Consider the following 27,807-nt stretch of genomic DNA (forward strand, 5'->3'; position numbering starts at 1 on the left):
CGCCCGGGAGACGCCGCGGGGTTGTTGGGAGAGTCCAGGCGGAGCCCTGGGGTCCTGTCCTCGGAGCATTGCTAAAGGCTTGTTTCGAAAATCGGTGATAAGTCTTTAAGGCTTCGACCTCCCCCTTGGCTTTCGTTGAGGAAACACAAAGAAGCGCTCGTTCAAGCTACGCTTTGTGACTACCGTGCACGGCATGTACAACAGCATCTGAAGAAAAATACTGACGATATAGAACAACATTATACAATCATCTGGCACGATCCCTTCTTTTTTGGCACTTTTCCTTCATTTTTCTGACTCCCAAACACGGACCTTTCCGTAGAGCTTTTCCCGGGCAGAGCGCTCCGGAGGATCAGAGAGCAACTTTCCAGAGTCGGTGGCATCTTTGGCAGACACGGTCCTTCTGTCGTCAGACCCCCCCCAGCCCCTCTAGTGCTACTGGCAGTGCAATCTTTTGACCTTTGTTTTGTTTTTTTTTTTTTTTTCTCTCCCACAAGAGAAGACAGCTTCACATTTTGGGAGGATGCTCGCACACCCGTGCCGTCCCAGAGCCAGCAAGGACTGCCTTCATCCCGGGGAGAAGGTGGCTGCAGGAAGGAGGAGGGTTAGAAATGACTTTCAGGTACATGTAAAGAAATACTGGGTTTCACCTTAGGGCCCCTGTGGATCTTGTGCTGCATCCACCGTTCAGCAAGAGGTATGTGTTTTACTTCTCAGCTGGCAAAGGTAGCGTCCTACCCAACTTTTAAGGGTAGAGGCTGGGATATTCCTGCTCTTTTAAGAGTGATTATATACAATTCTTTTCTTTGTGCAAGCTTACACCAACTTACAGAGTGTTAAATTAATAAAACATTCATCCTAGCTTCACATCCCCTCAAGTCTCGAGCCCGACACTGCCTCGGGTGGACTTCAGCTGAGGGCAGGCGCGCTGTGGCTAGCTCGGGAAGAAGGCAAGAGGGTCGAGGCGAGCCGGCTGGAAACCGGCCCCTGTTTTCCTCAGTCCTGAAGCAACGAAACGGAGAAGCGAACGTCGACAGGCAGCCGGATGAAAACCCCCTGCGAGAAAACCTCGCGAGAAAAGACGGATCCCACCCCGACGCTTCGCGGAGAGCTGCTGCCGTCGCAAAACCGTCCACGACACGACCGCGGCGCCACGTCCAAGGGTCTCCCGCAGCGCGGGTGCAACGGGCTGCGGGAGCCGCGCGGTGCTGGTGGGACGTGGGTTCTCTGTTTCGGGGGGAGCCGGCGGCGCTGGTGGGATGTGGGCTCTCCCGTTTCGGGGGGAGCCGGTGGCGCTGGTGGGACGTGGGTGAGACGTTTCAGGGGGGAGCCGGCTGCCCAGTGAAGGCGAGGTTCGGGAAGCCGGGGGTGTGAGGGGTCCTGTTAAGCTTTTCTTTTGGCTGGGGACAAGCTCCAGCTCAGGCATTGCCTCCCGCACTTCTGCCCAGCTCCGATGGAGAAAGAGGAAATTAACACACAAAACCCCTAAATATTTATGCCACCTTTTAAAAAGAAGGTATTTAAGACACTGGCCTGGCGCATGGGACTGCAAAACCTCTTTTAAGAGGTGAAAGAAAGGATACATTCAGCGTGTAAATCTAGTTTTTTGTGGTGCAGGCTTGCTCAGAGGGCGCCCAGCAGCCCAAGCCTGGATGAAACCCACACAAGCGCCGTGAGAAAGGAGGAAACCGTTTCGGGAAGCCCGATCCGGGCTCAAGGGATGAACCGCAGGGAAGGGGCAGGCAGAAGGGGATCTGCAAAAATAATTAACATAGCTAGATGCGCTCGGGAAGCGCGCGCTTTCGCTCAAACCACTGGGGAAAAACCGCCGTGAATTCCGAGGCGAAGCCGCGGGTTTCCCTCCTGAGCTTATTTCACCGCAAAAAGCAGAGCCAGGTCATCGCTGCTTCTCTTTTAGGTCTGGTCAAGGTTCTGATGACTTCCTTTCCTTTCAATTCACAGCTGGGTTGCAGGAGTAGGATTCGGTTTGGGTCCGAAGTGCCTGCTTCCGTCAGCACCTAACGAGGCTGCGGCACGCGAGAGGGGACGGAAAGCCATCGCCCCCCGCGCCGCAGCGGGTAGGCAGAGCAGGCCAGGTCTAGCTGGCCCTAGGTACGACTTTAAACATCCAGTAGTTTGTGTGTTAAGGAGATACAGAGATAGATATATATATTACGGAATCATTGCTATAAGATCTCTCAAAACGAAAGTGTCAATCTGTTGAAATATAGTATTTAAAATATATAAATTTTATCCATTAAAATATAAGATTTCTTTTTTTTTTTTTTTTAAAAAAAAAAAATCCAGTTCAATTAGGAAAAAAAGCGCCAGGGTCCTTGCAGTTATGCAAGTATGTCGGGAGAGAAAAAGAAAACCACGTTTTTGGGGTGGTTTTTTTTTTTTTAACCGTTTAAGACGGAGGGAGAAATTCAACCGTTTTGTAGATGGAGGAAATGGGGCAACGCCTGTTCTCGCAGATCAGATCCCCCCGTTTCAACGCGTTGGCTGCCCTCCCTTCACGCCACGGCTCACGGCAAGTTTGCCCCAGCGCCGTGCTTCCGTTCCGTCCCGAAAATACCCCTCGCCGTCTGGCCCCACGGGGCAGCGAGACGGTTTCACGCCGCAGCCTCCGCCCCGGCCGGGCGCCGAGGGTCCCCAGTGAATACCCTGCAAGGCAGCTTGTCAAGTATCAAGTCGAGCTGCTGGTTTTTTGAGCTTGATTACTGGAAATAACCCACGGGATTATCACGCTGCTAATGGATGGTGGGGAAGAGCGTTAGAAGCGCGAAGAGCTCCGCGCCTGGGCTGCCGCGGAACGGGCAGACGACACCCGCTCTGCCAAGCCCACGCTCCGAGCTAGTTCTGGGTCCAGGCTGCCGTGCCTTGACTTTATGCCTTGAAGTGGAAATTTTTAGTGCATTGCTCACCTGAGCTTTCTTAGTGGTTTGAACCTGAAGACAACCAGCTCGGAGCAGGGGCAGGGCAGGCTCGCGTCGCCCCGAGCGCCCGCGTCCGCGGGCCGGGCTCCTGTCCCGGCTCTACTGCCAACCCGTCGGGTGTCTGGGAGAGGACAGCGATGCATCAGGGAACTCGGGATGCCTCCTCGGGCTGCTCTTGGACGTGTCAGGACAGGTCTTGGGTGCGTTGAGAGATCTCTTAACTGAGCAAGATCCTGCAGGGTACGTCCCAGCAAGAACGTCCTTCCCCAAAGCACCCGGCCAGCGTTTCCCTTTCTAGATTTCAATGTTAGTGGGCAGAACACGAAACCCTCTGGCCTTGGAAGAGGCAGGGACCAGGAGAAAAGCTGCATTTGCTCCTTGGGTCACGGCACGGCTCCCAGCTGCTCTACCCGAGCTCTCTGCTGTGCCGTTCACGTGAATGTGCAAGTTCCTATAAGGCTTTTCAGTAAAATCCTGATTTTACATCTTTCTTCACTGCCTTTGGCTTTCTACTTCAAAGTCACCTATGATCTGTACTGCTGGTGCAGACAGGGAGATACATTCATTTGTAAGTACTACGGGTGGATCTATTTGGTACTTCCTAGCAGGAATCCGGACCAGCCTCCCTCCCCAGCAGCCCCCAAGTCGGGCCACTCGAACAGGGTGACACCGGCAACGGCCTGACCACCACAGCCGGCTGCAGCGTGAGGATGAAACCGGGGCAGGCAGAGAGGAGAAGGCTGTTCCTGGGACAGAAAGAGCCTACTTTCCACGAGCAGAGCTCCGCTTTCTCTTGGCATACTGAAGCAGCAAGGCAAGGAGCGGATCAGGTCCTTACCCCGTACCCCGTGTGCTGCTCACACGACGCTCCTAACCGGGGAACCCGAACGTCACCGACTACCCGTGGTGCGTTGCAGTGTATTCACAGGGACGACCGACGCTTCTTTCAGACCAACGGACCACAAAGCTGGAGGATTTTTTCTCTCTCTCTCTCTCTCTTTCTTTTTTGTTAATCTGAAAGGACTCTGGCTTCACTCTGAACTGGACCGACAAATGTCTTACCACCAAAATGAAAAAAACAATTGTGTGGGTGGAAGTATGACAAAAAATAGTTTTCCTATAAGATAATCTGATAAACCTCATCGTCCTCTAGAAAGGCAACATCGTCCACCAGTGCTACTTAGCACCCAGAGTGCTCTTCGACCGCAGCAGATACCGATCGACTCTGACTTTCCGCCTATCCACTGTCCTATTCTCGCTGTCAAAAATCCGCTGCAGGTGCAGGGCCAACCTCCTGTCCTCCTCCTCTTGCTGGAGCTTCTGCTCCATCTCCCGTACCAAGCGATCCTCCGGAGGCAGGCCCACCTCCCCTGCCGCGTGCCTCAGTCTCTTGACGGAGCCGTTGTGCTCCAAGTGCTTCGTTTTGCAGCGTCTTTTCCGGCCCCGTCTCAGCGACGGGGGCTGTTCCCCGATGATGTTCTCCACGGAGTTGCAGGTGCTGTTCTGCACGTTGATCAACTCGCTGTTGTTCAGGTATTTCAGCTGCTTTTTTCCTGACGTCTTGACGGGGACTCCTAGTGTGCTGTTGTCAGGCAGCGAGGTGCTGACCCCCATGAGTCTTCTGCTCAGCATTTTCGGGCCAAGACTAAGACAGGATTTGTCCATGAACGCGTTCACTTTTAGGTCGGGGACTTCGGACACCCGTGTGTTTTGGAAGGTGACGGCTGATCTCGCATCTGGTTCGGCTGCGCTGTCGTCTGTCGTTAAGGCTTGTGAACCTCTGCTCTTCTCACTCCCTCTCCCCGCCTTCGTTTCACTGATGGAAGGAAAGAAATCCAGCTCGGGGCGAGGGTCTCCCGTTGCGTCAGGTGGAAGGTGGTCATCCTGCATTTGTGGGTGCTCTTTAGTGCAAGTGCTGGAGTTGGTGATGTCGGGAACCGTAACGTCTTCCCCGGGCTCTGAAGCCAAGGACGTAAGGGTCGCTTTAGAGAGAGTCTTTTTGATCTGGCGCTCCTGAAATATCTGCTCCCATTTTTTCAGTATTCTAGGACTGGCCTCGTAGGTGGTCGGCTTCTGCAGGCTCCGGTTCAGGTTTCTTGGGGTGGACTTGATAATGAGGGGGCTCAGGACTCTGCCGTCAGGAAGCCTCTTTGGGGGAGTGCACGGGGAGCAGACGATAGGCTTAAAGTGGTTGAGCTCTTCCGAGATGCTGTCGTTGCTCTCGGGGCTGATGGATCGCTCCGGCTTGTGCAGGGCCGAGAGGGACGAAACGGGGTTGAGAACCAGGCGTTTCTCTGCCGACAGGTCCGGGGCGGAGAGGCAGCGGTTGTTTTGGGTGGACGACAAAACTCCAACCAGCGGCGCTGACGTGCTGGTGATGGGTGGCACCTGCAAGGTAAGGCACCACAGCTCAAAAACACGGTCATTCAGAAGGACACGGACAAGCATGCAAGAGGAGGACAGGAGAACGTGCGGCCATCACGCTCAGCTCCTGCAGCAGACCAGCTGGAGAGCTCTCTGGAACAGCCACGGCGCCTGTCATGGCCAACACACAACATAAGCTGGGGACACCGGTGTCCAGCACGATCTGGGTCTCCAATTTATTTCCGTGCGAGAGCTGTTCTGGCCACAAGTGGCAACGCTCCGATGGCAAAATGCTTGAAGCAAGGCAAGACAAGGAGAAGCTGGGAAGCACCACACCACCCTGGCTGAAGGAAGCCACGCTCTTCAAGGGAAATGATCTCCAAAGGATTTTTTGCTCCCTACCAAGCTGCAGGAGAGAAAGAACAAACACTTGGCCCAAGTTTAACACACTGTGCTGCAAAATGTCACGAGAAGAGGCGTTCACGTGTCTGAGGCAGAACAACCTAGATGGGTGGTCCCAGGCCACACCACGGCCACCTCACTGGACGCTGCCCGAGACAGCCTCTAGGAGAGCTTAAGAGCAACATTTCTTGTCATCTCTGAGACCATCCCCCAACGCTGTAACATTTGGAATGGGACAGAATCCAGCCACAAATGAATCAGAAATAAAAGCTGCACGTACACAACAGCACATGGTATTATTCTTAGCTCTAAGATGGAATGATTTTACCCAGCAGCCAGTTTGAACAATGACAGCCTCGCCCTGCTTAGCCTGAATGGGAGATGTCTCTACTCGCTTATTTTGAGGTCAAAATACCTTTTTGGAACAGCCTTGTGGTACAGCTCCGAATTGGTCAGCTCCATAAGCCATCTACTTTAAAAAAAACAGTCCTGGGAGGGAAGGTCAGTTATAGACCTTTGCTTTGAGCTCAAACCAGCTCCTATCTTAGATGGGAACTCGACCACGGTCTGTGCTCATAACCTCAAAGATGTGTAGGTAATCACTGGGGTCAACTTAGCATGGCCCAGGGGAGATTTTACCATTTTCCAAGTAAATTCCCCCAACCAAACTGACCTTTCAAAGGATTCCAGAGGCTTTTGTTCCTTATGGGATCTCTGGAATTGAACCCTCCCTTTCTGCACCTGGGATGAAACCGAGCCCAAGAAGGAGGGGTGTCAGCAGAAGGAGGTGGAATGTCCCCGCGAGCGGCCCCAGCGGAGCAGCGCTGGAGTCGTTCCAGGCTGAGAACTCCCAGCTCTCATGGTTTAAGCTGCTGCTGCTGCTGCTAGCCACCAGGATCCCACAGGCCAGGGAGGCCCGTTGGAAAGGGGGTGGAGGACGGCCTCAGAGCCAGAGATTAGTCCAAGAGCAAGCGTGCAAAGTTTGCTTCTGCCGGCAGGGCCGACGAGAGGGGTCAGCGGTGCTGCCAGGCACGGCGCAAGGAAAGGCGCTGGCAAAGGTCACCTCCAGGGAGTGGAAGGTGCCGGCAATGACTGCTGCAAGAGCCTGAAAAACCTCCAGCTCAGATTTTCAGTGGTGCTTTGTGACCACCACCGCTCGCTCTGAAGCACTGCGGTGCCCTGAGAGGTCAGATACGGTTCATTCCTTCGGGCTGCTGGATGGGAGGGGAAGCAAGAGCGGGGCCAGCTCTTCCCATAGCGTGGAAGTGTGGAAGAAAGTATCCTGACATCAGGAGAGCAATGAGTTTTGCTCTGTTTAAACAGGTTTGGAAAGAACAGGAGAGAAAGGGGGAGGAAGAGAGGAATTTTTTCTAAACCTCCAAAAGATTTTTCTTTAATTGGCTGGGGATTCAGCCTCGAAAAGAAAATTAATTACAAAACAAAAGCATGATGAGTACCCTTCCAACTTCTAATTATCCTCCAATGCTAACAAACAACCCCGTAAGCTGCCTACTTTCCTGCTTAGCAATTTCTAACCTGGCAGGTTTTCATCGTGAGCTGCGAGGAAGTGATTGACCCCCCGGTGGTAACGCAGCACCAGCAGCACCACAAACACGGTGGTTTGTATCTCCAGATTACCGGCGCTGTGTAACCTCAGACAAGAACATTGACAAACACAAACCCCGTGTTTCCAGACGCAGCCGGTACCTTTGTTTTGTTGGCTGGGGCTGATCTCTGCCTGCTCTTTGATCTCTCCTGAATGGTGTCGTTGCAGCTCCGACTCCTTTCCACCTTGGTGGTTAGGTTCCTGAAAAGCAGATGGGTGAAAACGGGAGATTGGTCACGACCTGAGGAACAACCAGCCCAACAGCCCTGGCAGCATCTACCTGTGGGGGAGGCATCAGCCCTGGCAGCGCCCTGCTGTAAGAGAGGCCTCCTACGCCCTCGGGGTAAAGGGATCCAGGAATTTTGGACCTGCTGAAGAGCCCCGGTCTGTGTTCGAGGGCTCTGCACTAAACCCACTGATGCCTCCACCGACGGCTTAGAACTTATCGAGGTCAGAGCTGTGGAAACCCCTGCGCTTCTCACGTGAAAACACAGTTACTCAGCCACTTCCACTACGTCATGCAACAGCTTTCACTGATAAGCTGTTGGGGGCTGACGCTATCTCTTCATATCTGTGCTGGAGAAGGATCCAGCGCTCTTGAGCTCACCACACAGAATATTGTACTTCAATGACTTCTGTCACTGAAATCTACAGGCAATGGTTTTTCTGCTTCGTGGGATCAACACCAACTTTGTTAAGCCCTGGGATTTTGTAACAGGTAGGAAGCAATCAGACAGATGCTATATTCCACCAATTAGCCTCTTCTAAAATTCCAGAAAAAATTATGACTTGTTTTGGATTAGAACAACCATTTTAATCGACTTTAAAGCATCTCAGGTATGTTTAGAACAACAGTCAAAAGCACATTTGTAACGGACATTAATCAGCTTGAATAAAGTCTCAGCATCTCACCCTGAAAGGAAAGCAAAGGAGTAGGCACTGGTCTTGGAAACAAAAGCCGACCGATGTGTCTGCTTGCCCTGGAACGGTTCTTCGTTCTCTGAATCCGAGAGACGTTCAGGAAACTGAAGTCAATCAAGGAAGAGTTAGCTGACACGTACAACAAAAAGAATCACTTGGAAAATAAAGCTCTTCCTTGCAAAGATATTAAAGATCCCAAAGGCCCCCGTGAGAAAATCCTGAAAGAAAGGCACTACGGGACGCTATGCAGTACCCACGTATCAGCCTATCGGTCTTTTAAGTCTTAAGAGCTTTTCCTCTGGAGTCTCACAACTGATGTGAGGAAGAGGCAAAACTCAGCATGAAGAACCTGCTGGACTACAGTATAGTACACCTGCACCGTAGAAGATTCACGGAGAAATGTTCATGGAAAAGCTTATACGCCTGAAGACCAAGGCTCCTGACAGCAGAGCGGTCACCTCTACGGATTTAACTGGCGTGTTTGGAAAAGCTGCACCTTCAGTCAGGAGTAAAGTGGGTAAAAGGGGGGACAGAAACCTCTAGAAAGAACATCTATAGTCACAACAAACCTTAGAAGATGGATCTTGACAATCATGGAGCTTTACAATCTGTTAGCTCATAGCCTCCAGGGGCTATAAAGAAGTCAATCAAATAATCCTGGAAAGCTCCCCATGTCAAAGGGTGAAAGCTCCCAGTTTCAACGGGCAGGAACAGGAGACACTCAGCTAGTCAAAGTCTTAAAACAACTAGTTCTTGTTCCAGGACAAGGAGCATTTCACCCACCAGTCAGTGACTACGATGTGGATAGGAAGGAGAAGCACAAGCTCACTTACACACTCTTGGTTCACTTTAAGCACTAAAGATTCATCTTTTTTCTGCTGTTCCTCCATTTTTCTTTTTCCTACTTCCATGTCATCTAGAACGAACTTGTGAATCAGATCCTCCGAAGCTTTTTCTTCTTGGAGTTTTTCTTCTCTTAGCTGGAAATAATAAAAAGAGACAGCGCATTTAAAACGTCTTAAGTCCTACACTTGGTTGCCAACAAGCGATTTCCAAGAGTCTGGCCACATAATTTAATTGCTCTGCTCTAGAGTAGAGCCACTGCCTCTCTCTCGCAACAACGTGAAGATCGGTTTGTTTCCACGACGCTTTCACATTCGTGCACTCTACACAAATATCACCAACATTATCATCTTTGCAAAACAGCAAAGGCACCGTTAGGCCCAGGGTTTGACAAAGACTTCTCTGCCACACTAGTTTCTAAAAGAGACAAGAGCTTTTGGCTACTTGTAGATAATCATACTAGAAATAAAAACGTGAAAACCAGTAGTTTCGTGCAAGCTGTGACACTCCAATTTTAGCCTTCAAACGGCCTGCAACACAGCACACACAATTTGGCAGCCATGTAGACAGCATCGCCTAAACTAAAACTGGCTGGAGACAGCAAATCCCACGTTGAACCCTGCACGCTATACGAAATCCTCCTGTTTCATCGGCACGTTGGGATGGAGAAGATCCAGAGAGATCACCTAACCCTCCGACGGCCAACTGGAGGCCCAAAGCCGGATTTCAGTTCACGAGCTGAAGGGCCAACGTGGACGAGAGGTGCAGAGCGAATGCCGGGATCTAGGACACGAGGTACACGGATCCGCGGGGTCCCGCCTGCCACGCATCGAACGGCCGCGGCCTGCGCACCGCGCTGGACGGACTCGCTTTTACCTCCTGGCTTCCTGCTCTGCTCTGCGTAGTCAACCTCTTCTTGAAATCCCTTTGCTTTTTTAACACATTCCTGCAATCTAAGGAGTCGGATCCAATGAAGGGACCGAGGACTTTAGGATTTTTGGTATCCCCTCCTATGAGGAATGCTTCCCCCATGCTTCTTTTTGTTCCCCTCTGCGTTCTTAGATGTTTTCTTGCTACTTTTTACCACCTTGGCCATTCAAAAAGGCCACGATGCAACGTTGTTGGATCCACACGCGCTGCGCCGTGGCGTTTCACAAACCCAAAAGCTGCACAAGAAACCCTGTGAACTGCCAGGGCTGCCCCAAGCCGCGTCTCACTGCACTCCCCATCCTTTTTTCTGCGCCGAAGGCGTTTTTGCTGTGCCTTTTCCATTCACTGCCAGTCCCCATATCCTCCTAGAAGATTCCCTACCCAACCTTGAGCTTGTGGAAGTCCAGTAATAAGAAAAGTGGATTCCAGAGAAGTGCAAACACGTCTCTTCCTTTCCTCCGAAAAGCACAATCCATCACTTCGGGATCCCTTTTAACCAACCAAGGTTGACTTCAGTGTCCACAAGCTCCTCCCAGCCAGGCTCTCCCTGCAGAGATTTCTTTCTTCCCAAACCAAAGGACTATCCCCAGCACAACCCATGACTGATGGGCTGCCTGTCCTGCTGCATTGTTTCACTCCCCCTTACCTAAGGAATCAAACTCTCTATTTCTGCCAGGGCCTCTTTTCTGCAGACTTGCTACTCAAAAGCAACAAACTCCCTTTTCTCCTCCTTTCCACCACCTCTTCCTGAGGAACAGGCTCTGGACACATACTTTGGACAACACCATCCAGTCGTCCCTGCCCAGGACAACATCGCCCAGCTCCCTGCTCACTCCTTACCCAGCCATTCACCCAGCTGGTCTCTCACCTCTTCCCCAACTCCAGGCTTACACATCTGCCATGAATAGTCTACATATATGTACATAGACCAGGTCCTCCCTCCTTCCTCCACCCAACCTCTGTCCATCAGTTATCCTCATCTGGGACAAGCCTGACCTTTGATTGACAGCTCTCCATCACGCTGATGACTCACAGCTATGGCTAAGCACTAGGAATTCTACTACTCCTGCTTATTTCTCCCATTTGCACGTAGGCATCTCAGGTGCTTAAGAAATCGCCCTGTTAGGTTCCCTCCTATCTTCTTACACTCGCCTCCCAGGAGAGCAGCGCTGCGGGACTTGGTGCCCTCCGGAAAAGCTGGAGGCATCCGCAGGCAGCTGAAGCACCGATCTGACAGCCCTGCACATAAAGGCAGCGGGCGACGTTGCAATCACTTCTCAATTCTTCCAAAAATATTTACTATTTTTCTTCCTGGCCGCAGCGGGGGAAAGGAAAAAAGGCAGGGACGTGCGGAGGACAAAGCAAGCGGGAGTTCACGGCGCATTACGGGAAAAGACTGGGAAGGACCCGAATCCTACTGAATCTGAACCCGCAGAGAGGAGGAAGAGAGAGGCAGGGGGAGAGGAGGGGGAAATCAGGAAAAAAGCCCCGCTCTTTGGCTGACTGTGGGCATTTAGCACGTGTTTTCCAAGACTGCTTTGACTCCTCATTTAGAGTTGTCTTAAGAGGTATCTTTAAATTCCTGATCTATTAATAATTTCAAGCAATGATTACATCACAGTGTGTGACTAATATAGATTATGGCCACATGATGCAGACACGATGAATAGCCTGCTGTACGTTTCCTGAACAATATTTCTGCATTTCAAGGAGCCTTCTTTAAGTGTCTGAACAACAAGTTCACACCAAGATTTATCATAAAGATGAATTTTTTTTTTGGCCAGCTGAAACAGTCCCCAACACTTGTGTCCCTTCTCTATTTCTCAGGTGGAAGAAAGCTACATGGAAATCTTCACTTTTTTGTCTAACTTCTAAAATTATACTCATTTCCCAAATCTAAAGCATATGTAACAACGTACAGGAATATTTAAGGATTTTGGGGAGACTCACGGCACAGTTAACGGGAGGTGCGAGCGCAAGCTCAGTGAAAAAAGCAACAACAGGACCCCAATCCTAAATAACAGGATACAAAAAGGAATTTAAGTCCAGAATTCAGGTTGCAAACAAAAGCAAACTCTAATGATAAAATCTGCACTAACCCAAAAAAAAAAATCCCTTTAAGTAGCCGAATGTTAATTATCTCCCAGAGAATTTACTTACAAACGTGGCAATGCTGGACCAGAAACTGAACAAAGCTGCTGTGAAACACCTACCCTGGGAGAAGTATCTCATGTTACCTGAGCAGCATCTTTGAAATCCTGGACGCAGGGCCGGCAGCTGCGATTAGCAGCGTGGTTATCAGAAAATGCCTTTTCACCTGCCTGCAGCCCTTTCGGATACTGGAACCGGAGGCAAAAATGCTGTACAAGCAGTCGCTAGGTTGTTTGCTCAAGAATTGCTCAAGAAAGGACCATTTCAGGAACATCCTTCTTGATCCTAACATGCATTTCCAAAAGTTTGGTAAACTCACGTTTGACATCTTCGCTTCACTCCATAAACGGAGTTGGTTTGCTCGCTCCCCGAGCCTGCTCCGTCTATCCCTGCTGCTGGAAAGCTGCATGTCAGCACATGCCTCAGGTAGGAGTTTCCCTCCTGACTGCGTGTGGTTACAAGCAATAGACTGCTTGTGATAGAAAGACAGTTTAACAGGGTGAGTTGGGGTTTTAGGGCAGAGAAACGACATCCTCCTTTGGAAAAATATAAAACACAAGAGCACCAAGTGCGCTGTGTAAAAGAGGGGAAAAAAAAAAATCTCACTGTCCTGCACAGACAGCAAACATTTCCTCTCATCCTGAAAGCCGGCTGAGAAAACTACACTATGAGACTACCCTCTGCAAATAAAAATTCTTCAGTACATAATTATGGTAACTACTTTGTTGTCAACTGCAAAAGGCTGGGAAGCAGGTCAGGAGCTAGGATTTATAAACCAACTCACATCTGGGAGATGTAAAAGCTTTTGAACGCTCCTCGCCCTTCCTCAGGAGGAAAGCCAGCATGGGGTACCCCTGTTTCAGGGGTGAGGAAGCTGAGATGAAACCTCTTGCCCCGAGACACAGAGGGAAGCCCAGTTATACACAGGCTTTGATTCCCAAATCTGAGCTCTCGTCTCCTCCGGCCTAATTCAGAAGTTTAGAGACACCAAGAAACTCACAAAGCGGCAACAGTCACAATTTTGCCTGGAATAAGGAAAAAGCACGAGTGTATCATCAGTTGTCACCTTGTCAGCAAAATGACATTGCCCTTTCCTCTTAGATGATGATTCAGAGAATCTGCACCACCGCCCCCCCCCACTCCAAGCTCTTTCAGATGAAGTTCATAAAAAGTGAGTTCAAGTCAGCAGGGGAAAGAAACCTATCTCCCATCCGCCAGCGAGCAAACAAAAAAGGGAAGGCAGCAGGAATGAGGCAAAACCATGGCCCAAACGCCACCAACGCTTCCAAGGATTTCCTTTTGGCTGGTGGGGAAGTGAGAAGCGTTGGCACCGGACTGCACGTGGTACCTCTTTGCTGAAGTCAAGCGGTGGATGCAAAAACCTCTTCGGCTGCAGCCTGGCTACGCGTCAAATGGGCTTGACCTTTGCGTCTAATACTTAAAGTCGGTAACGGAGTGATCAGGATTAACGAGCGGTGACAAAGTACCCGCTTCGTCCCGCACGGATGCAACGCTCCTATAAAAGTTTTATGGCCCATGGGAGAGAAGATGGTTTAATCCTTCCAGAAGATCCAGTTACGTGTCAGTCTGGAGGCACTTGGAAGAACTGCAGGGCTAAGATCCCGCCTCGGTGAACTCGGGCAGTTCCTGCTCCTCTGGACACCCGGGAAATTCTGGCCTTGCAGCTGGGTTGAAGACATCAAGCAACAAGTCTGGCGGGATCAATGAGGAGTTAGCTCCAACATCACCAGGAAAGCCTCCCGCTCACTATTACAGAGAGATTTATAAAACCCTAGCAAGGTTTACAGTGAATACCTACACAAAAAGCTTTATTTCTTCTTTAAGCCAAAGACAGCCCGAGTATACCCATCCTTCAGTGAAAAACAACAAAGTGCCAAATACAGCGATGCACATTTAAGTTAATTAACAAACCAGATTTTTATATGACTAAGATTTCTGTGCACTACACTGCTGCTTAAACCAACTGTTTCTCAACAGAGTCTCTCACTGTTGCTAAAAGTCACAAGACTCTACACGCAGAGCGAAAGTCACCTGGACCCGAGTTTGCATCTCTTAAGATCAGTTAACGAAAGCTCGCGGTCAGGCAAAGTTGTTCTACCAACCTGCAGCAACACTGCCCACCAGTGACCCCGCTAATTTCGCACAGGGAGAAGCAGAAGACCTTTCCACACTTTTTAAAGGTCTCCTCGCATATACGCATTTCTCAGACAACTGATTTACCTTCAATACAATCTAAGCAGTTATTTTCCTACTTAGCATCACTCAGTGGACAAGGCTGTTCTTCTAATTAAATATCAGCTTCCCAGCCATTTCCACGGTCGTTGAAATCTTCCTGTGAAAACCCAAATAAAATTCCTCCATGATGAAACACCCCCCCCCCCCCCCCGTTCCTTTTCCCCAGCAGGTAAACTGATCGGTGAGGGGTTGGACCCGCCTCAAAGCAAAACACCACCACGGAGATCAAGGCCCTGAAACTGCGATTAACTCTATTGACAGAGACACCAGGAGCCGGGCAGAGTTCAGCAGGACGGTGCACAGGTCCAGGCAGAGGAAGGGACGACAGGAGCAGGAGCTACGAGTGGCCACGCGAATGTTTTAGCAAGTTACGGCCGACTCTCACGAGAGGGGCTGCCGTGGAAACCATGACCTGCTCGGCTACAGCAGCCATCGCTTTCACCGCAATGTTTCTCACTGAAAAAGCAGCCAGCTTCCACAAATGACTAGCCACTGGATGTACTCCAGTGATGTAGATTAAGAAAAAAATCCCTTTTTAAATGCAGAAAATATTTTCCCAGACTTTTGACTCCAAAACAGCTGAAAAGCTTTTCTTCCCTTCTCAGATTTTTGTCTTTAAATGACATCTTTTTCTTGCCTAAAAATAGCCAGAAAGCTCCAGTTTGGAATAGCTTGTTTCTGAGAAGGATGTTACTGCAGGAGATGCCTCATGCTGCAAAGGCCCTTATGGAATTACATCCACAAACACTGATGCTCCAATAAACCCTGTACAACCGAACAGTCGCTCGAGGTCCACCAAGGAAGGTACATTTCCCTGTTCTGGAAGGCAGCCTAAGACAGCAAAATCTGGCTTCTACATGCTCGATTACTGCCAACAGTCTCCTGAACTGGCTGAGCAGCATAAAGGGAATAAATGACCTTTGTTACAGAGCAGGAATAAAAAGCCCTTCAAGTTTTCTTATAGGTAGGATGGCATTCCTGCAGGAAACCCAAGTTATTCTGGAAGAAAAACCACAATTACACAGAATACCGTACCTTCCTTAGCTGGCTTTCATATTCTTCTCGGAGTTCCCCTGGTTTGCTTAATTTAATGGGTGCTCTGAATATAAAGTCTGGAAAGAGAAGGGAAAAAGAAAAAAAAAAAAAGGAAATACTTTTTAGTGTACGATGGCTGGGGTTGTCCATTATTTCCCAAAAAGGGTAAGCTCTCCACGGACTGCACAAGAGTTCTGCAGCATTTTTTCAAGCACATATGTTTATATTACGACACGGCTATCAAAGCTCTGTTTAATGTACAGAGGCATCGGGAGGAGGATGGCCGAGTTACACCATTCCGCGCTTCTACCGTTTCTTTTGAGATTCTCAAGAGTTCTTGACAAGCAGTTAAGCAATCAGGGCAGTATTAGGAGGATGTAAACACAGAGGTTAAGTAACAGCCCTGAGATGTCACAGGGAATCTGAGCGCTAGATATAAAACCAGGCTTTAGGCGTCTGCTCCAGCCAGACGCCCAAGAAACGCAGGCTGACAGCAGCAGCACAACACCCTGGCTTCACACCCGCGCCCTTCTGCCATTTAAACGAACGCAGCGAGAATGCTCTTTTCTACATAAATGGTGTTTTTCCTCCTCCACGCCCCCTTCACCTTTTTCAGCCGTTTCCAGTGCTGTCCCACCGGTCAGCACCGTTTGCAATGTGCTCCCCGAGGTCAATATTTCAACGCCAGGCGGGCGGGCTGCTCCGTCAGGCAGGAATTCCCCGTCCTGCTCCCGCTTCCTCCCATCCCCGTCGGGAATTCAGAAACCAAAAGCAGATCGGCCCAGGGTTATAGTTTAACCTTCAGCCCTGGAGTTCAGGACGACCCGAACGACTCCCCTCGTTACGTCAGCCTCAAAGCTCCCGCGTGCAGCGCAAGTCTGGGCAAGTCACGCTACAGTCGGATGGCAAATGGAGCAACCGGAATAAAACACCAACCCCTGAACAGCCGTCCTGGCTCAGCCCGTATCAGCGCACCAGGCAGGGTGCAGCACAGCTCAGCATCCCGTGCCACGCTCGGGATGAAACGGGTACGAGCGAGGAGGAAACATCCGTGGTATTTCCTTTCCCCAGCTCACTAAAATGAAGGGATACAGACCGGCAGCGTGTTTTGTTTAGGAAGCGTTTTTATCCCTCAAACACATTGGCCCAAAATGAAAAGTTCACGGCGGGAAAAGCGAATCAAACACTGTAACGGATCTGCCTGAGCTGTGCGGTGGTAGCTGGATAACACAGCAGCGTTCTGACTGCTGCTGAGCCGGGCTCACCCAGCACCAAGGCTGTTTCCCCAACATTTCCCCAGTAGGCTCGGGGTGGGTAAAAACTTGGGAAGGGATAGAGCCAGGACAGCTGACCCAGACTGACCAAAGGGATATTCCATCCCACAGGACGTCTGCTCAGCCATATAAGCTGGGGAAAACAGGACGAAGGGGAGGGACATTCGTTTTGCGTTTGTCATCCGGAGCAACCGCTGCGCGTGCCGGAGCCCCGCTTCCCAGAAAGTGCCTGGACATCTCCTGCTGATGGGAAGCAGAGAATAAGAACTTTTGTTTGGCTTTTGCTTCCGTGCGCGGCTCTTTGCTTCATTAAACTGTCTTGATCTGCCCCACGTGCCTGTTGTGATATTTTCTCTCCCCTGTCCAGCCGAGGGGGTGACAGTGACAGAGCGGCTTGGGTGGGCACCCGGCATCGGGCCAGGGCCGAACCACCACAAACACCCGGCGGCCGACTGCCCCAGCGGGCATTCCTTGGTTCACGGCCGCGTTTGCTGCCTCCCTGGGGACAGGTCACAGCCCGAAATGTGCCGTTTCATCTGTCCTGCTTTCCAGCCGGCTGCTTTTAAAGTTCTTAGAGGAAAGACCCGTAACTTTACTCCCACCCCACCGGTGAGTGCGAGTGCAAACTCCTGCTCGAGGAGCTCTGGAGAGGGAACGCTGCCAACACCAGAGCTGACCAAATCACAAAGTATTTCTTTAATACTTGCTTTGATAAGAGGGAAAAAAAAATTCTCTTGTAATCTAACATCAAGCATATAGATTATAAGGCGCTTTTTTTTTTTTTAAATGCACTGCTATTGTCTTTTCCTCACACGCCTGCGTGAGCCAGGCTTGTTTTTAAAGGAAAACATCCAAAATATCCCAACATGTGCGATAAAAACCCCAAGCAATGGCAATGCTGGGGAGGCCAGGCTGCATTCCTCACTCCTGCTTCTGTGCCTGCAACCGGCCACGCTGGAAACCTTCCACCGGCTTCTCAAAATGTTTTTGCAATTGTGTCCCTGAGCAGCTTCAGTTCTTTGTGAATTTTATCAAGCTGAACTTCCATGGAGACAGTCCCAAGAGCAGCAGCAGTCTGCAACATGCCCGCAGCAAACCTCAATTACTCCTGAATGTTTCAGGCTTGTCTCAGACCTTATCTTCATAGCTAAAAAGGTGTATTTTTTCCCTCCAGGGTAATAGAAGCGTGTGAGCTAACCCGAGGGAAACACGCAGCAGAAAAGACAAGCCACATCAACTGTTGCATGGCTTACATGGGTTCAGCAAGCCAGAAGAGATTCGGAACAACTATAAAGTTGTGCTGGTTTAGCTAAAGTGGCCCAACACCAGGCGAAGGCAATTTTATCTATGTAGTACCTTTGCGCACCAACTTGTGTATTTCACTGATGGGTCAAAAGAGACAAGACCCCAGATTTCTAACCCTGGGTAGAAGAGATGGAAACAAAAATGCACGCCCAACTGTCTATCTACATTTACAACACCCCATTATAGCTTTTGGGTGAGAGCGAGGCTGCGCGGTGGCTGCCCCTGGCCAAGGATGCTCCTATCGACACGGCTGCCGACCGGTCCTCACACCGGGGAGGAGGGCAAGACGATCAGAGCATCCCGTGTGTTCCTCCAGCTCACCTCCCCGAGCTAATTCTGGACGTTCAGGGCCAGGTCGAGGCTGCTCAGCTGTTTCAATGTGCGCTACAGCCTCGGAGAACAACAAAAGGGGTGAAAGGATGGAAGAAAAGGGCTTTTGCTTGTTTTTTGCAGCAAACTCCTGCTTGCTCTTCCTCTCGAGCGAGCTTCAGGTCAACAGAAACGGTTTCTGACCGAAGCTGACTTGGAAGGGCTGTTGGAAAGGCGGGCCCTGGGATGCTGCTTCCGAGCACGGTGATAGCACCAGAACAGCCGCAGCAGCAGAGCAAACCCGGCATCTTGCTCTTTTATGCTAGCAGGCAAGAATTTCACCCTATTGTGCTCAATCTTGGAAAAAACAATTGATTTCTACACTATTTGAGAGGACAAAAGATCTTCTAATTATTTAATGCTGGTTCTCTTTACAAGAGGCATTAGACTTGTAGCCTCAGTCCCCTCGAATGACTCCATCCTTTCGACGTGAGCACGCACAGCAGCGTGCATTACACACCGTCACCGTCAATCCGCACTCCTGACCAGCAGGTTTTCTATTTACTGGCAAAAGATTCAGCATCTGGTAAATCCAGCAACACGGGTGGAATAAAAATAAGTTGAACTCGACTCAGAAACCCTTTGGTTCCCTGCCTGTCGTTCAGAGGCTCCTGGGTTTGGCCAAACCGCTGCCATCCAGCAAGTCAAAGCTCTGCCACCCCCAGCAGCGAATCCCCTTCACCCTCAGCTTCCACGGAAACCTTCAGATGACCGTGTAGCTTCCTTCTCCCCTTTATTCCTGGCAGGGATAATCAAAACCGTGAGGTTTTCACTGTTTCTCCTTTTAACTTCCAGCAGTTAGTGTTTATGCTTGAAGATCAAGACGAGATCTTAATGTTTTCCAAACACAAACCAAGAAGTTTTCTGACTAAGGAGAGGTCTGGAAACAAGTTTTCCAGCAAGAGTAGTTACTCTAGTCCTTTTTAAAGGATGTTAATTACATGAAGATATGCCAATGGCACACTTCATATACATGTATACTTTGTCACTGGTGGATTGGGGCATATTTGGAAACAAGAAATTAAAACTCAACAACATTTTGGCCACAAATCTGCAACTTTTTCCTAAGTGGAAGAATCAGGAAGGCTGGAGCTGTAGGAAGACTTCAGGCTGTCACATACCGGTAGGACAACACGTGGCATCGTCAGCCACCTTCTCCTGCCCTGCCGTGGGCATCTGTGGTCACAGCAAACCAGAGACAGAAACTGAGTCAAGCTAAGACCAATCTACTGAAAAAAAAAAATAAAATGCAACCCTCCAAAAACGTTCTTTCACCCCAAAGCAGCTCCTGTACTACAACAGGCTCCAGACCAGTTCTCAGGCACGGCCAAATGGGACAAAACCAGATATAATCTAGTTCTGAGCCTGGAGTTGAAGCTGAAGCAGGAGACAACAGTAGAAAAACATTCATGTGGTTGACAGCTATCAACATACCGTCATTTCTCCCTCACTTGCTACATCCTAAATAGGCTAGTACCAATAATTTCAGTAATCTCCCTGAGAGAAGTCTTCCCAACAGATTTTCAAAGAGTCACAGAACAGTTTGGGTCGGAAGGGACCTTTGAAGATCATCTAGTCCAACCCCCACTGCCATGAGCACAGACATTCAGTGCTGGACTTGGCAGTGTTAGGTTTACGATTGGACTCGATGATCTTGAAGGTCTTTTCCAACCTAAATGATTCCACGATTCTATGATCTTCCACTAGCCCAGGTTGCTCAAAGCCCCGTCCAACGTGACCTTGAACGCTTCTGATGACGGGTCATCCACAACTTCTCTGGGCAACCTGCTCCAATGTCTCACCACCCTCGTCGTAAAGAATTTCCTCCCCTACGTCCAATCTAAACCTACTCTCTTTCAGTTTAAAGTCATCGCCCCTTGTCCTGCCACAACAGGCCTCGGTAAAAAGGCCACTAGAAGGTCTCTCCAGAGCCTTCCCTTCTCCAGGAAGAACAACCTCAACTCTCTCAGCCTTTCTTCACAGGAGAGGTGTTCTACCTCTCTGAGCATCTTCATGGCCTCCTCTGGACCCGCTCCAGCAGGTCCATGTCTGTCTTGCGCTGGGGACTCCAGAGCTGGACACAGCCCTGCAGGGGGGGGGTCTCACCAGAGCGGAGCAGAGGGGGAGAACTACCTAATTTTGCTTGATTTACATTCCAAACAGAGCGACCCAGCTCCCCTAGCACTGATGCCAGAGCACAGAAAGCACTGCTTTCCCCCACACTTCTTGTTCCTTTTCTTCCTTTTCAAAAGCTTGTCTTGGGGACCTGGGAAAAGGCACACAAAACCACCAAAAAGTGGATATATACACGCACTAAAAGCAAGACAGAAAACAAAAAAGCCCATCAGTTAATGGGAAGAGGGCAGGGAAACAACTGACACAGTGAAAGCTTCAGTGTTCAGAAGAGTGAGGCTTTGGTGTCGACCAAAAATGAACTGTCATCAGGTACTTTAAGAAACAGAAGTAAATGAAGACGGCACAAAAAGTGCAAAGGAAAGGTATTTCGGAAGAACTCTGTTGAAGACTGTTCCTCATCCATATGAAGGATCTGTCTTGCCTGGTTTCTACGGACAGCTACCCGTGAAAGCGGGCTGTAGGCTTCACACGATGCACGTACGGCAAATGGGTCTTACGACAGGATTTATAAAATTTGTGAGTTGCACAGCGGTATAAATAGATGAAAGGCCGTTTAAGCTAAAAGGAATGTACCAAGTTCACGAATACAATAGACTTTAAATGGAAAGACCTCTCGAGGGACGCGGACGAGAACCGGCCGATGCCTCTGCATGGTGTGCTGAGAGCCAGTCTCAGCGAAGATGGGAGTTGTTCGAGCCACACTGGGTATAAATCCAAAAGATGTGTTCCTGCTGGGAGCAACCCCTGGGAAGAGGCTTTGAATAAAGGAAGATGAAGATGCAGAGGCTGCCTGGGGATGCGAGCGGGGAGAGAGAGAAGAGGTGCCTTTAGAAAGCTGGTGAAATCCCCTTTGGTAAGTTCTGAACTGTTTGTGGTTGTCTTCAAGGCTTCCTGGAGCAAAGGGGTTTTCTTTAAGGTCATGGAGAAGTAGGGGAAGGAGAGGGGAAGCAGCTACTTGAAAACTGTAAAACACCAGGCTTAGTTTCAATAGCGAAAGGATACTACAACCAATCGTTAGCTCATTAGCAAGTATCTAGAAGGTCACAGGCAGAGAACAAATTAACACCAACTCTGTAAGAACAACTCGCAGTTATTCAATCCAATCTCCTTCTTCGATGGGATAATTAAGGGATGAGGGAGAAACAAGTAACGATATGAGCTCATCTCTTGGGGGTGAGAGGGTATTTTACCTGCTGTAGAGACCAAGATATCCACAACTTTTCTTTACAGAGAAAGTTCAGGACTAGCAGGATGCGCTGTGTTCGGGGTCACCCGTGTCTTTTTGAGCAGCCCCTGCAGGAGCTGCCTCCTGCACTGTCCAAAACTTGCTCTGGACAGAAACGCGTAAGGAAATAAAGCAAGAAACTACGACGGCAGGAACCACCGCAGAGGAACTCAAAATCTTGCCCTTACGTCTCTGTGGAGAAGGAAGAAGAGCTGGCTGGGGAGGTCGGCGTGTGGTGTGAAGGCATCAGAGGGAGGAAGCTCGGAGTCCTAGATGGAGAAGCTGTAAGGAGTGAGAGGAGGGCAAGGAGCAATAGCTCTTAACCTCAGGAAGATACGTTAAGAAATTTTGCTAGATATGGTTTAGCGCCCACACCCTTTGGGCTCACGGAGACCACTTCAGCTCGGGCGCAGCAGTGCACAAACCCAAAAGCTCGCGTGCTCTCCTGGAGCTGCCGGGGACACTCCCGTGCAACCCTGCAGAGCTGCCAGGCTGGGTACAGCAGGGCCGATCCCAAGACGGTGCTGAAATTCCAGCGGACGCGGGCTTATTCCATGAGGTTTCCCTGCAGGCCGATTCCCAGCTCACCCTCTAGTTCCCGTGTTATCTGGCTATATCCCTGTTTTGCAGGATAACCCCTCAGCACGCCAAAAATACTTTGTGGTTGGTTTTTTTTTTTCATTTCGAAGCACAGTAAAAAAACCCCAACATTCATAGAAGCACAGTGAGAAAACAAAAATAAGCCAGTCTAGGCATAACCGCTAGTCAGATGGCTGCACAATTAGCTGAAAAATTATTTTCCAAGAGTTAACGATCCACTGCCATGCCAGGACAGCCTCTCACATTGGCCACTGGGGCTAGCTGTGGGTCTGGTCCTGACCACTCTCTTCATTAACGACTTGAATGGTAGATTAAAAATAATTTCAGTTATCGTGGATGACTGGAGAGAGGACAGCGAGGGAGGAGACGCTGGCGCAACGGCACAGTTGTTACTGCCCCGGCAGAGCACCCCTACTTTATTTCTTTTCCTGGGCAATCTTAGATTTAACCCATCCTCTCAAACAGCCATGCAACACCAACACGTGAGGAGGAGGAAAAAAAGAGCCAGTGGGGAGCTTGACGCGGGGAGTAAATCACGGCTTTCCACGTAGCAGGGAAAGGCTTCATCGGGATTGCCGTTTGTAAACTCCTAGCGCTGTGGTCCTGAGGCAAAAAACCCTGGTGACAGGCTACAGAACAACAGAAGTGACAGGAAATTAAGGAATCACCAGGAAATGCTCAAGAACTAGACTGGTCTGGTCCAGTGGGGAAAGAGGGAAACCACAGCCAAAAAAAGACTCAGAGGAAGGAGGGGGAAGTCATGTCAGAAGCCTGGCGAAAACACCCCACCCCTCCTCGAAAAGCACCAGTCGCTAATTGTTCCGCACAGCTACCAGGCAGAAGAGAAACAAAAGAAATCAGCTGCGTTTAGAACAAAGGAGATTTTGATCAGATATTAGGCAAAACTCTCCAAGTGTTCAGAGGCTGAAGCAGAGGTGGCCGTGGGATCCCCCCCCCCCCCCCCCCCCGCCATCTGCGTAGGAACTCACAGCTCGGACGTCCGCGAGGAACGGTTTAGGTACCTCAATCCTACCTCGGCGCAGGGGAGCGGACTTCCCCTGTCCCTTCTAAATGCAGCCATTTCTTCCTTCCCTCCCAGACCGCTTTCATGTTAGGAGCTTAAAGTTCTTGACCGGCTTAACGAGCCCTTTTCCTTGGAAAACTGAATTTCTGTTTCCCCATAGCGGAACACTTGTCCTTCAGCAATTTTCCAAGCTCCCTCGAGTCATCTATAATCGGGACCGGTAACATCAGGATGGACAGGCAAAAATCTATCGAGGCGGGCGAGTAGCTGATACCGAAGGTGGGCCTTAAGCCTCAGAAGATAAAGCCACGATCGCATCTGCTTGTCCTTTTTCACAAGATCCTTTCCTTTTGTGTTGATTCACAGGGTTTTCCATCTTTCTCGGGAGAACGTACTTGTTTTTCTTACAAATCAGGCTGACCACCTCACTGTGAACATGTTATCTTCTTCTTGGCTAGCTGAATCCTCAAACACACACCCGCAGTCTCCAAGCCTCCCATCTGCTGTACCTATCTGCCTTCCAAGACTTTCACCAGGCAACTGTTTCAATATAAGAAACCTTACTTAGCGAAGTATCACAGCCAGTACTGCATCTTCTGCTCAAAATTTGGTTTTACACCAGCATTTCCAGGTGCTATAGGGTACTTGGAGCTGCCCACAGAGCAGGCAGAGAGGACATGGGACCTCTGGGCCACCCATACCCTTCTAGAGCAGCCAGGCTGAAGGCCAGGGCAGCTCGAAGGGCATCAGATGCTCAGGGGCAGGCAATCAAACCCAGCCCACGCTAAGGCACCGCACAGGCAGCGAGTGTGTGTTGTCTCCGCTTACCCCCTTCCAGTTTTGCTTGACGAGTGTCATGGCAAGGACTTTGTTTTCATACGTATTTGTACAGCACCTAACGCAGAATCCTCAACCTCAGCCAAGGTCTGAGAGCTCCTGAAGTCCACTATTATCTACAAATCCCAAAGTGAATGACAAAAATTGAGACTTCAAACTGTGATTAATTCGCCAACTTAAGCTGGAATAATCAAGGTATGTCAAGAGGTCATACCAAGATTTTGCAGATTTTAAGTGATTTAATTAAACACATCAGCTTATTCACTGTTTGATAACAGAATCACAGAATAGGTGAGGTTGGCAAAGACCTCTGGAGACTGTCTTTGAGGACGGAGACTCCACCACCTCCTTCAGCAACTTGTGCCAGTGCTTGGTCACCCTCACAGAGAAAGTTTTTTTCCTGACGATAACTGAAACTTCTTGTGTTTCAGTTTGTGCCCATTGCCTCCTGTCCTGTCACTGGGCACCACTGTCAGGGTGGTCAACCACCGGTACAGGTTGCCCAAGGAGGCTGCAGAATCTCTAACGTTGGAGACAGCCAAAATCCAACTGGGTTCTGGGCAACCTGCTCCTGGTGACCCTGCTTTGCGCAGGGGTTGGGTCTCCAGAGGTCCCTGCCAACCTCAGCCATGCTGCGGTTCTCCGATAAGCCTCACTAACGTCAAGATAAACCATGTCCACCGCTCGCTCTCTGCAAGTAGTAGGTTACCCTTTGTTATGGATCAACCACCTTTGATTTCCACACTATTAGCCCAACTTACGACACAAGTGGCCAACCACCTCCACAGCTTTTAGCCCGACGGAGATGTCTGGTGGTGCTTAAGCCGAGCCTAGGCTAGAAACGCAGCGGGAGCGCCGTTCAAGATCACAGCTCATTGAACCCACCTCATCAGCCATCAACTCAACGGCTCTACAGCTTCAAGAGCAATTTTACGGTGGCGAGGTCTACGGTCCCAAACGCGATCAGAGCACGGCGCGAGCCCAGCCTAGCCCGATTTAGAGCGTCCATGTCAAAGCCAGGCTCAAGGTGTACAAGGTGACACTCCGGGGCAGGTGTCCGTCCACATTTGGGGGGCACACTCCACCTTTCTCAGCGCTAAGACCCTCCATGATTCTCTTCAAGACACTTCCAGAGCTTTAGGGAGTTCAGGCAAGGAGAAAAACGACAACCGACACGGCGACCGCGGGCCTTGCTGCGAAACACACGCACCTCAGACCATGCAAGACAGGCAGAGAATGAAAACTAATTTTTTCCTTAAAAAAAACCAACCCAGGCACTACATAAGCATTCCCGCAGCAAGGCTAGGCTGGACCAAGCCGAGTATAGTTAAGCATGACTGACACCACTACCCTGGAGCAGAGGGTGACTCCGGGAGTTTCTGCTGTCCCTCCTCGGGCTGGGCCGGAGCGGAGGAACCGCTCCCCTCCGGACAGCCCGTCTGGTTCATTGATTCAGCAAATCCTTCTGCGCCAAGGCTTCCCAGTTCGCTTCCAGCAAAGGTTAGCGGGGTTAGTTCAAACCACCAATTTAAGCTGTTTAAGCTCATCCTGCCAATTTTTCCCACAGCAAATTAGAGGCTGCTGACACAAGCATGGACCAGGAGACCAGGAGCACACTCGAAAAGGAACAGGTCGGGAGGCTAAAAGGACGTTTATCCATCGCTTAAAGCCTCGTTTGCTCTCCAGGGCTCCTGCGTGGGTGAAGCACTCGTGTAGGCGCAGCGTGGGCGGCCGATCTCTGCCGCCGCTGCCGCATCACCCCTCCAACCAACACGCGGCGCCGGCAGAAGGTCCCAGGAGTTTTGGGGTTCCCGGCGCGCCAGGAGTTTTGACAGCAGCAAGGTGGGCACCTTCCACAGCGCCTCGGCACCGGCTGAAACGAGGATTTATTTTGAAGGAAACGCAGGGGAGCGGTTTTCTAGGAGCTGAGGAAGGTTGACGGCTTTCGGGACGGGGAGGAAACGTGGGACAAAAAGCCACGAACTCGGAAACGATGGACTTATTATTTTTTTATGTCAACAAGGGACTGGGACTTCCCACGGCGCAAAAGCTTTCCTCTCTCGACGCGGCCAAAACCCACCCGATTTTTACCCAATGGGCAGCACCGTCATAACCCTCTGCGTTTTGAGCAACGTTATTATTATAAAAATAATTGGCCGTTTGCTATTTCGGGGTTCAAGCAGGCGCTGGAATGAGCGGCCAGACCTGCCCCACGCGGGGTGTTTTGTTCAAACCCGTGGAGGAGCGTGGGGCTAAAAACCAAGCGAGACGCTGCCGGCAGCCTCTTCCCGCCCAGCCTTCGCACCTCCCCAGCCCACCACCTCGCCTCTACGGAGCGGGGGGGACACACGGGGGACACACCATCCTGCTGCCGCCCCTCTTCCCATCGCTGATGCTGTTGGTGAACCCGCCGGCTGAGCCCGGGCGCACTCGGTGCAGACGCTGCTCCGGGCATGGCGAGGTGGGGTAAAACACCCACCCCCCGCGCTGGGCTACCCCTCCAAGGCCCATCTCCCACCACTGCAAAGGAGGGTGGGCTCAGCCCCGACCCCCCGTCCCGTCCCCCACCCCCCCCCCCCCAGCCCCCCAGGACGGGGCTGAGCCCCCGCAAACTCAGCGCAACCCTCCTGGGCAGGCCAGGCCGGCTCCGCCCCCTCGGCGGGGCTGAGCCCCCGCCGGCTCATCGCACCTCCCGCCGCGCCGGCCCCGCCCCCCTCGGGGCTGAGCCCCCCGCGCCCCCCCCCTCCCCTCCCCAATTCCCCCCCCCCCCCTCCAGCGCCGCCGGCGGTTGGAACCGCGGGGGGGGGGGGGGGGGGGGAGGGGCAGGTGCCCGCCGCCGCCGCCGCCTCCGCCGCACCTTGGTCCGGCGGCCGCTGCTCCCCGCCTCCTCCGGCGGCCGTCGTCGCGGCGGGCTCGGCGCGGGCCTGCTGGCGGCGGGCCCAGGTGGAGAGGCGGCTGCGGCAGAGCGGGCAGCAGAGGCCCGGGCCCTGCAGGCAACGCTGGAAGCAGGCGAGGCAGAGCGAGTGGCGGCAGGGCGGCGTCACCGCCTCTACCAAAGCCTGGCGGCATACCGGGCACTCCGCCACCGTCAGCACCACCTCGTCCTCCTCGGCCGCCGCCCCGGCCCGCCCACGCCGCCGCCTCCCCCGCCGCGCCGGTACCGCGGCCCGGCCGCCGGGGCCCGCCGCCGCCGCCATCTTCTCACACTTTGAAGGGACAGAACGCTGGGGCGGGCGGCCCCGCCCACAAGCCGCATAATTCATGAGGGGGGCGCGGTCGTGTCCGTCCCGTCCATTCCCCCCCCACCCCGGCGTTCATATTCATGACACCGCGCAACGTCCGTCTTCGCAAGCCCCGCCTCCGCGTTGGGCACGCCTTCTCATTGAATATTCATGAGTAGACCATCCGGCTATATAAGGAGCGGGGGCCACCTCTGTGTTCTCTCAGTAGCCTGGAGGCCTCTACCTGCGGCGGACCTTCCCCCTACCCCCCCCCCCCCCCCCCCCCCAGAGCCCAGCCCCGCTGTGAGGGGCTGCGGGGCGGGAGAGGGGCTCCCCGCGGCGGAGCTTCCCCCCCTCACGGCGCCCGGC

At 51.4% G+C, this 27,807-nt stretch overlaps 1 protein-coding gene across 1 annotated transcript; it reads right to left on the minus strand.

Moving 5' to 3' along the window:
- Positions 1-4,003: 4,003 nt before the first annotated feature.
- Positions 4,004-27,480, minus strand: RNF169 (ring finger protein 169). Its single transcript, XM_086481611.1, has 6 exons — positions 27,075-27,480; positions 15,448-15,524; positions 9,066-9,212; positions 8,224-8,336; positions 7,413-7,512; positions 4,004-5,327 (listed from the first exon to the last, which is right to left on the minus strand). Exons 1-6 carry the CDS (start codon positions 27,478-27,480, stop codon positions 4,116-4,118), a joined length of 2,055 nt encoding a protein of 684 aa, XP_086337737.1. The 3' UTR covers positions 4,004-4,115.
- Between the last annotated feature and the right edge of the window lie 327 nt (positions 27,481-27,807).

This window comes from Leptosomus discolor, chromosome 1 (assembly GCF_034619465.1).
Source record: "Leptosomus discolor isolate bLepDis1 chromosome 1, bLepDis1.hap2, whole genome shotgun sequence".
NCBI lineage: Eukaryota > Metazoa > Chordata > Aves > Leptosomiformes > Leptosomidae > Leptosomus > Leptosomus discolor.

Coding starts and splice junctions, on each gene's coding strand:
- RNF169 (XM_086481611.1), bottom strand. CDS start 27,480: ATGAATTATGCGGCTTGTGGGCGGGGCCGCCCGCCCCAGCGTTCTGTC. Junction 15,525..27,074: donor GCAGCGGCCGCCGGACCAAG/GTGCGGCGGAGG, acceptor TTCTCTTTCCAG/ACTTTATATTCAGAGCACCC. Junction 8,337..9,065: donor TTAAAGTGAACCAAGAGTGT/GTAAGTGAGCTT, acceptor GATTGACTTCAG/TTTCCTGAACGTCTCTCGGA.